The sequence below is a fragment of the Nilaparvata lugens genome, chromosome 2 (genome assembly GCF_014356525.2).
Source record: "Nilaparvata lugens isolate BPH chromosome 2, ASM1435652v1, whole genome shotgun sequence".
NCBI lineage: Eukaryota > Metazoa > Arthropoda > Insecta > Hemiptera > Delphacidae > Nilaparvata > Nilaparvata lugens.
Genome location: NC_052505.1, coordinates 78539497 through 78550552, shown reverse-complemented (window position 1 = coordinate 78550552; position 11056 = coordinate 78539497). Strand labels below are relative to the sequence as shown.

At 34.2% G+C, this 11056-nt stretch overlaps 1 protein-coding gene across 1 annotated transcript; it reads right to left on the bottom strand.

The window, feature by feature from the left end:
• Positions 1-2777: 2777 nt before the first annotated feature.
• Positions 2778-9309, bottom strand: LOC111046179 (SWI/SNF-related matrix-associated actin-dependent regulator of chromatin subfamily B member 1). Its single transcript, XM_022331674.2, is given in 5 exon segments — positions 2778-3997; positions 7945-8350; positions 8353-8406; positions 8409-8759; positions 8762-9309. Coding segments are annotated over 4 exon segments (1101 nt in total). The 5' UTR covers positions 9135-9309; the 3' UTR covers positions 2778-3997; positions 7945-8027.
• Between the last annotated feature and the right edge of the window lie 1747 nt (positions 9310-11056).

Genomic DNA, 11056 nt, shown 5'->3' with positions numbered 1-11056 from the left:
ACTGCATCATCAGGTGAACCGGTGAGAGCCTCCACTATCCCAGCCACTGAGTGAATAAAGAAATTGTTGAAGTCATCAGGACTTGTACCTCCTGACAGTACAACTTTCTTGCTTTCAGAGCTGTTGATAACATTCCAGCTGCCTTGCATGGGTTTGGAGCATTCCTAATACGACCCTCATTCCAGATTCTCTTTGAGTTGACAATATCCTGTTGATATATCTTCTTCAGTCTGAGGTAAGCTGAATAGAACTTGTTTCTATCCTCTGCAGTTACGGCATTCTTGTACATATTGTTGGCAATAATAACAAGTGTTCTAATACTAGCCAAGTCTGCTGTATACCATGACTGAAGGGTTCATTTCTTCTCCCAGTAAACCACCTCACTCTTTTTGGGAAGAAGTCGTCAAACATACTGATGAACCTCTGGAAGAAATTACTGAAAGAAATTCTCGGATCACAATAATTGATGCAGAGACTCCAGTTGACTCTCCCAAGCATTCCAACAAAAACAGGTACTGTAAGTTGTTTTCATCAATTCTCCTATGTGTGAACCTGTATTTACAGATCCATTCAGGATTGACTCTTTCTGCTTTGGACAGGCCAACATCTATAAGCTGGGCCTGATGATCACTTCAACAACATAGTCAAGACAAGACATGATCAGACACATTCAGTCACAATACTTCACATTGTTGCTTATGACGCAACTCACACTGATTAGTCATTGCAATTAGACATATCTTCATACTATGAAGACAACTATGTGAAGTATTGTGACTGAACGTGTCTGATCATGTCTTGTCTTGACTAACTGGTGTGCTCCTAGCCTAAGTATCGAGTTTAACTATTCTGATTGATGGATAGACAACCAAAACGTGCTTGGTTAAGAAAGTTATTGAAAATCGTTCATAAATTACGGTCTCAAGTAGTATTAGGTCTAAGTATCGAGTTTAACTATTCTGATTGATGGATAGACAACCAAAACGTGCTTGGTTAAGAAAGTTATTGAAAATCGTTTATAAATTACGGTCTCAAGTAGTGGACATGAAGCATAGCGGGTATATTGAAGTTGCAGTTTTTTATTTGTTTTTGTGAGGGGCTATAACTACTCTAAGGGATGAAACAATTTCATATTCCAGTGGTCCGATAGAATGGAAAGCAGTGATCGGACATTACGGCGAGCTTACGCAACATCTTTATGCATGGTATAAATAAAAATTAAATTTTAAAATGAATAGAGTACTCGAATAAGCCCATACGCCTCAGTTTCAATCGCTGCGCGATCTTAGGTAGAAACGTAGCATTCCCGTTTCGATTGTCATCTATGGCCCGGTTGCACAAAAGTCAGTTAAATTTTAACCGTGAGAAGGCCTTTTAGAAAAGACGGCTTCCCTGATTGGTTCTCGTGAAATTAATCACGGTTAAAATTTAAACGGCTTTTGTGCAACCGGGCCTATTTTTATTATCCATCATCTCATTACACATGTATAAATTAAATAGTCTGTCACAGACTTGATACAGTGTTTACTATACTGTAGCACGGAGTAGTCTTTCCTTCTTCTGTGACTGTAGTAAACATAATCAGTTATCAGTCTTAATAGCTTATTTTATTTTATACATTGAAAATCACAATATCATTCTCAACTCATGAATGATTAGAAAATGTACAACAGGCTTAAAGCCCAAAACTGTTCCTTTCCCAAATTTTCATAGAATTTAGTGGACTATAATATAAAATTTTACAGTGTTATATTTTTAAACATGAAACAGTTTTGGGCTATCATGTCTGTTGTTTCCAAAATTGCATTGATTGTTTAAGAAATTAATAAATAAATAGGGTTAAAGAAACGCCGCCGAAAACAATGGATGGACAGGTAGAAGTTCTAGAGACCCTTCAGTGGTCACCTATTGTCATTGAATTTCCACTCCGAGCAATATATTGATGGACCAGTGTGGTTACTTGAAGGCACTTTCAGCTGTAAACCAGTGGTAGCATAGAGTGATAGGATAAACACACACATTACTATCGATGACAGGAACAAATTAAGTCAAACGTAAGTGGTGTGTAAAGCCCACATCGATTTTTGGACGAACATTTGTTAACCGTCCTTATAAATTCTACGAGATTGAATGGGATTTGACAAACACATGATACACATCATATGTTTGCCAAGTGTATTAAATCTAATAGAATTTGAAAGGACGCCAAAAAATCGTACGTTCAATAAGTATCGATTCTATGTAACTCAAGTTGGTCTGTATACAGCTTGTGAGCAAGTTGAGTTTCATCAAATGAACCATTGGGAATAATACAGTAATTACAAGTACTTGATCACTGATTTACATTCAATAATTGCAGAAAATACAAGTAACAGATGTAAGGTGCAAAATAATAGATAATTTTTGGTGCTACCAGCTAGAATTGCCTTCAAGAAAGCACACGGGCCACTAATGAGAGTAATGAAGCGGAAACAGAGGACAATAAAGTATGCTAGTCGAGAGTTAGAGGATGCACCTTTTTGGAACAATAGCTCAGTGCACAGGTAGCGCTGCCCGGTCTCCTTTCTTTTACCCAATAAACAGACAAGAAGCTACTGATTTAGGTATATTTTATGATTTGCTCCCTGCAAAGATCTAAAAATATCTCAGACAAAAATAATAACAACAAACGTACTATCACCTACCGCGTTTCCTAGCCACTATTGAAATTCTCAACTGAATACTATATGAGTGCAATAAAGAATATTGATAAGAGGTAGATTGAGTTATTATATCAATTTACTGAAATTTTCATTATATTTCAAATCTTTTAATAAACTGATAAAAAAATGTATGACACAAAATTACACAATAGCTTATTTATTCCAATATTCCTGTACAATATCTTTCAATCGTAGATGAATAACAATTTCACATCAACTACTAAGAAAAAAACTACAATTTATGATTGAATCAAGTACGAAATTTTAGCTTTAGTGATATTAAAGATTGCTGTAATTATTGTACAGACAATATCGTTTTTCTTTACATATTTATTCATTTTATTCAATAACGTTTTACTGTATTTACTGCACCTTAAACTGATCAAAATTACTGGAAAAGTGATCAGGAAATTTCGAAGAAATGTTATACACCCTAGTGCTTTTAATAGAAATAAAATAAATCGATTTCTTTTCATAAAAATTGTCAAAAATAATTTTTTTTAAAAAATAAAACATAACCTAATTTTAATATCCTCTCTATACTGACACTTTTATTTCTAATATTAAGCCCTGACCATATATAAAATTTGAAGTCGCTTGTTAAAGGAACCTACTGCACTTGGATTGTAGTATAGAGCATTACTATTTATGATACCAACGAGATAAATAGGATTATCTTAGCTATTCTAATAGAGATGGTCAAAATAATCTATCTTTGGAATACAATAGAACATGAAGATCCCAATGAATAAAGAAAATATTATTGATAACCTTAATTTTCTTCGAATTACTTCCCCATAGTTCAAATTCAAACTAACAGAAAGCTCAAAATATTAACGTCAAGCTTATTTTAATTTATTAAAGTATGTAGCACTATAGCAGTGTTATCACATTGTATCCATTAATATGAAACGTTCAAATACATTATTTTCCTTTCACTAAACTATTAATGTTAACATACATTCAGATTGTAACATTGTTAACATATCGTATTAAAAATTATAAATTTACACATGATAGCATTCCAAGTAAAAAATTATAATTTCTGACTGATGGATCCTACATGACTACCTCGGTTGCTTGATATTTATTCAAGAAATATACCATTAATAAATTTACTAATACACGTAAAAATATGTCACCTTATTCATTATATAAAACATTGTTTACTTCATTCTAACAAATGTTAAACCTTGTCCTTTAAAATGTCTTTCCGCGTTGATATTCTGCGTTTCTCTGCGTATTCTTTCAGTTATCTCACAGACTTCGGCATTTTCAGTGTGCTTCAAAATTGGCTGTAAAATGAACAAAAAATCAAATTAGTTTATTGGTGACAGTTGAAGATATTGTACAGGTCCCACTCAAGTAAAAATAGTTCAAACATTATCAATCAAAGAAAAAACATTGTTATTGAAAATGATCATCGAAGTGAATGACTTCTTCACTCCTATGAGGGTGTGTGCACTCAAAGAGCGAGCAGGCGTTCTGAACTACGTTCAGAGTTCCGCATTCTTGGAAACTGAATTCATGGAAACTAGGCCTAGTTAGTTATTGAAATAGAACACTTGTATTTGACCGCCCCATTTGGTCCATAAAAAGAACGTGGACCGCAGAACTAGGAAAACCTAATAAATTTCTATGTGCACATACCCTTTAATTTTTGCACATTATTCTACATTTAGAATTTTCGTGCAGCTATAGCTCATGAAAATGAAAAAAATCATTCTTAAAAAATTCATACCATCATACTTATAGTCCAGGCAATGATGCTCAAAAAAGGGTATAGAGGGAAAAGTTGGGAAGACAATTTTTGACCCAGCAGTTCTATTTAGAGTAGTAAGGAGGTAAACATATCAAAGGTTTGAAGGTACAATTTTTTGTTTTCTCGCATAAAACTCAAAACTATGTATCTTATGGACTTGACTGTCATATAACAAATTAAAGCTTACATAATTTCCTACAATATTCATCCTATAACTTTTTTATATCTTCTCCAGTTTCGAGATATCCGCTCTTGAAGGTGTGACATTTTGAAAAAAGCACGTTTGCCACCATTTTTTCTATTTTTGCTCTTATACTTTCCGAAAATCGATAAGAAAAATCCATGCTGATCATGAGCTTATAGAGCATTGAATTCTCTACAATTTGATGTATAATTCCATACTTTTACGAATTTCCTCACACCTTTTTCAGCAGCTTCAGAGTTGAGTGTGAAATCTCAATTTTCGCAACAATAGACCAATTTAAAAGGAATTTGGAGGAATGTTTTAAACTAAATTTTTGACTTCACAGCTCTGTTGAGACTAGTTGGAGGAGAACATTTCAAAAGTCCCCATTCCCAACTCATGTGCTAAAGGGATGAGGGTGGTTTAAAAGTTGCACTTTTCAGCGTTTTGCTTCCACGCTCATATCTTGAGAACCGACATAACTTACCATTCAAAAATGAAGCTTGATAAATCAATGTAGGGGGTGAAATTTTCATTGCATCAACAATTGATCGTTTGACAATGACATTTGAAGTGGGTGTCTGTGACATAATTTTCGATTTGCAGATTCATTTGGACTTCCAGTACAGGTACTAGTAATTAATTTCTTTGCTTTGAAACAAGGGGTGTTTCCGCGGGCTGCTAGTGCTGTACCTACTTATAAGGGTGATCCTCATTTAGCATATCTAGCTACAGACAAATGACTATTATACCAGTATTGGCCAATATGTTTGAAACAATCAACTGGTGTCCTATTTAGAGGCCATATTTGCTGATTCCCAGCATGGCTTCAGAGAGAGAAAGTCAAGAGAGGAACAGTATCCCTAATTCTTGCGGACCTGATGAAGGCCACTGAATGTATCTTTCACAAAATCCTATTGAAAAAATTGGAAAAATATGGCATCCAAGGGACAAGTCATACATTTGCTGTGCTCATATCTCCAAGATCACCAACAGATTGAATCAATCCGTGGAGCCTCATCTTCCACCATATTAGTGAAACATGGTAGGCCTATACCAAAGGGCTCAGTCATGGGGCCAGTCCTGTTCATAAATGCTATCAACAAATTGAGCTTGCTAGGAAATATCTGTTCTTTGCTGAAAACACCACCATCTGTAATAAAATAATGTTTTACTATAAAATAATGCGGAGTACTCGCTGATGATACTTTAATACTTGTTCAGGGAAGCACTTGGCTCGAAACCAAAAACAGAGCTTTATCTGATCTACTTATTGTTAAAAATGGCTTAATCAAATATATTATCACTAAATATATCTAAACCAAGTTCATGCCAATGCATTAACCCATACAACTGATTACATCTAGAGGATCTTAAAATTCATAATTGTAATGACTTTTTTAATAATTCTTGCAGATGTCAAAGTATTGAACAAGTTTTTTCATATAAGTATCTGGGCGTCCATTTTTGATTCCAGACTTAAGTGGGTACAACATATTGACTTCCAATTGAAAACCTTACGTAAATATATATTTGCATTCAGGCAGCTAGAGAAATTCTCAATTTTAACGAACTTAAAGTAGCTTATTTTGCATTTGTACAGTCTCGCCTCTCATATGGCATCTTAGCATGGGGAGCAGCCTACCGCACCTAAGAAGTCATCTAAGAAGAATAGAAGTATTCAAAAAGCAAGCCTTAAAGCTGGCTTTCGTAGATGTCGAAGATATCCCTCATCTTTACTATTTCAGGAATAGAGTTTTAACTATGAAAAAATTATACATGAAGGATTTACTCATTCATGTTTATCAACATTTTGGTTCAATTTTCTACCATCTTTACATTTTCATAACACGAGATATGCAGCCACAGTTGGGATCAGAACTATCCAGCTAACGAGATCCTTCTCAACAACAATTGTTTCTTCTTATCCCAAGTAATATATCGTAATCTCAAGAGATTATTTCCGCAAAATAACATTTTTTCAGCTGCAAGTCTTGCAATTTTCAAAAAAGATTGAAATTTTGGTTGTTTGGAATAGTGATGAGGAGGCTGTGGCTCTGGTGTTGGCGGCGGCGGACTCATCTGACTTCATAATTAACATGACTTCTACTGACTCTATATCAATACCGACTGACTTTACGATACAGACTGGCTATATACGTTACAGACGGACATAACAGTATAAAATGACTTTCTACAATACGAAACTATGACAATCATTTGAATGAAATTACCCTCATCTATTAAATTCATTTAGGCTCTCCTTCTGTGAGTGTTAGTGAGTGAGTGTGAGTGAGAGTAGGAGTGTGAGTGTTTTTTCACTTCGGGGTTGTAAGAATACAATAGTAATACTTTGAATATTTGAATTTTGAAAATATGAATATATTGTTTTGTTTTTTACCATTAGGAATGACAATATTTCAGTGCTTTATTGGTTTTACGTAGTATAAATTATCATTAAAATTGTTACTTTTAACTATATTTGATTCACGATTCATTTTTTCAAACGTCTCACTTTGTTTTTAATATTATTTTCCTTGAATAGTTTTATAATTAAGTTTATAAAAACATACCCATTGTTGGAGCTATTCTCCAGTTGTATAATTTAATATGCGAATATTCGTATTAATGGTTTAACTGTAGAATTACTACAAAACTTGGTTCAAATATGAAAATATCATTCAAAATCTTCAGTTCGATTGTTCTTTGTGGTATGTGATAATGCCATTTTGATTTGATGAGATCAATAAATTGTTATACTGTAATACATTTTTGGAATGAGAAGCAATTTATTTTTGACTGCTATTTTGTTTGCTCAAAGATCAATAATTTCAGAATTCGAGTAATTCAACCAGGCAGTTTCTGCCGTAACGCAACTTGTTCTGTTGTAATGCTACAACGCTTGATTTTGATTTTCCCGAAATATAGTCACGCAGAGAGTTGTAGAAACACGTGATTTTTTATAAACAATTATTTGAGGTACGTTGTTCTGAGATAAAGATAAGCAATACATTGTACATCTGTGTGAAGATAGTAGCACATACAAAAAATTAAAAAAAATTAATTAAATTAAAACAATTCTTCTTCCCCTTCATAAGATTCACTCTACTTGAAATACCAACTCGAGTCTACGCACAGGCACAGTGCCCATGTAGGCACATTCCGTAATGTATATATGATACCCTAATCTAAGTAGGCTACTTAATAATTTGTATGTTATATTTCATATTATAATTTATCATTTTTATACCTGCTGTATTGTGGAATAAAGAAGATTCTTGATTGATTGGACTCACCACACTGTTCAAGTTGAAACTTTTTCTGCAGGCTCTGGCTTTTTGAGGAGTTTGGTCAACTTGCCCGCAGAATTCTTCTCATCTCACCATCCCGGAGTAGTGTTGGCTAATCTCCTCATACGTCGGGTGTTGCGGTCCTGGTCACGAATCTTCTTCTCCATTTCGGCATCGGTGAGAGTTTCAAGGAATGGCGACCACTGGTCAGCTTCTGACGACTGTCGAAATGGAACCTCAACAGTTGGCAAGGGGGAGTCACTGAAGGCGTACATCCTTTGGTGCCAGCTCAACTGTCCTCGAATAGAATAGGCAATTGCTGTCACAAATTCTCCTCCTAGACCCAATTCTGCACACAACTTCATGGCAAAAGTCTCTGCGTTGTTCTCCTTTTCACTCATGTCCCATTCACTTGATCGACAAGAGACGTATTCCCGACGTGGATGTTCAACTTGATAATGACACGTTGTCGCATTGCTCATCAAGAATATTATCAGTGGGGAAACCTTCAATTTGTTGACGGATTGCCTGAGCTATGGCAGGTACAAATGTGACAGGGTTCAGATCTAGATCGTCGCAGAGAACTTCGGCAAACTGCTCTGGGGTTATCAATGTTTCGTTTTTATTCCAAGTGAAAGTATCTCTCAATTTCTGTCCTTCGAGTTCCATGTCTAAACGTATCGGAACTAGTTGCTCAAGTTGTGCAGCATTCTCATGGTTGATTAGAGGATCTGTGTCATCAAAACATAATGGAAAAGTTCTAACTTTCTTGCTGTTGACTCTATTCCTATTGATTGGCGTAGCTTGAGGAACAGCATCCAATGTGAACTTGTAGGCAAAGATGGAACCCATGACATGCTCTTCTTTGATTTTGATTCTCTAGGTATAGATGGTTCTGAAGAGTGCACTGAAACAGCTTTGTACTTTTCATCATTTCCTTCAATAATATCTTCAACTTCGGCTGCTCTCAATAGAGACACACTAGAGGCAAGGCAGTGAGCACTGAGACCCATGTCTATAAGTCGCTTTCTTTCGTCATTAGTAATTGTTCTTCGGTACATACCTGGATATCTTTTGTAGAGAGAACCTCGAAAGAGGCGTAAATAATTTCCAACTTCAGATCCAATACAGTAGTATTCTCCATTTTCTTCTATCTGAAAACTTATTGGTTTGTCTCCGTACGTTCTAATCGCCATAATTCCAATCTCAAGTTATCTTAATGACAATATATTCACAATAAGTTACTGGAAAAATGCAAAATACTTTTTAATAACAATATAGTCCACAGAATAGAATAATTCACAAAAATTACAATAACCCAACACTCGGCGTTTGTACTGTGCTCCTTGTGTTTGTGTATTTCTGCAGTTGTGTGTGGCTTTTGTAGCGTCACTTGCTTTGCCATTGCCTTCTTGATCAATCATACAGAAAAGCGCTGCGTAGTGCAGAGTAGGATAAAGGCGGCAAAATTCAAATTCAGATTCAATCCAATTCACATATTTACAAATTATAAGCTAAAACAAGAAAGATAACAAGATCACACAGTTCAACAAGATGAAAATAGTAAGTTAACAATAAATTATTGAGTAGGCTGCCTAATAAATAATTATCAAACAATAATTTTAGACAAAAACGTCGAATAGCCTATATTACTGTAGGGTGTACCTAGGCCTATATTAAAATTCTAATAGTATACAATTTTTTGTATAATTTATGTTTCTGCTATTTCTATTTTCCATCTCACCATGGATTAATAAATTCATAGATATTCATTTCTGCTTGCCGACGCAGAGTATTGAACTCTCGTCAAGTATTATTCATTAATCCAAATTCATGGATGAAATCCTAAATTAATAATACGTACTATATTTTATAATCTTATTCAAAATATATTATTAATTTTGGGATTTCATTCATGAATTAGGATTAATGAATACTTGCCGAGATTTCAAAACTTTGCTTCTGCAAGCAAGAGTGTGTATAGGTTTCTATAAATTTATTAATCCATGAGAGATGGAAAATAGAAGTAGCAGAAAGATAAATTAAACAAAAATGAAATAATGAGCATGTAGGCTACATTAGAAATCTCACAGATCAGACTTTCTTTTAATAGTTTTAAATATAGGTATAGGCCTATTAGATAATCTAGAACTTTATTGAGTCAAATCAAATCAATCAAGTTGAAGTGATATCAATCGCCGAGATGAATTATAACGTTCCTGAAGCAAATTATACATACCTGGTAATTACTATAAGATATTATTGATAGTGATTTTATGAAATCAATACACTACAAAAGCGAATGAGCTTCTTCATCAAAAATATGAAGTATTAAAAGCCTATATTATTTTATATTAACCACTTAAAATCAAGGTGATAGAAGTGCCAGATATTTAAAAAATATATTTATTATAAATAGAAATAAAAATCTCAGTAGGTACCCTTTTTGAATTATTTATAATTAAAATAATAATTATAAATTAATTAATTATAAAATAATTATTTATATAATTAAAATAAATCAAAAAGGGGTACTGAGATTTTTATTTTTATTTATTACAAGTAGCCCTGTGCGGAAAATAGACAATATATTACTGTATATTATAAATACTATATCAAACTAGATCATTGAAAAGTTATTGTTTTCATCTATAGTAGAACTATAGCTGATAGATTCAGAGGCACAGTGAATGCAGTGAATATCAATCAATATCTCAAGGGACAAATATTCTCAAGGAACAAAACTGGTGTATTTTAGCGGTCAATCTTGCATACATTCCTTTCTGTATGATGTTTACATTTATGCTTCAACAAGGGTGTTGGAATGATATTATCAAACATTCATGCCCCAGGAGGAGTTCCAACCCACGACCAGGCGCAGCAATAGCCGGCTGAAGTTGCGAATGCTACAGGCCTGCAATTATGTAGTTGCGACCATTTAATCCACCATTATAGGCCTACACTCACTAATAAAATTATAATCATCAATCGTTCTCGGTTGATTGGCATTAAAGCTCTTTGAGTTCTCAGGATTTCTTCTTCAGATTAAAGCTCTTCCTGTTAGGGTAAACGCATAGTGAGGGGTAGAAGGAGAGGTCGAAATAGAGCTACCTCAATT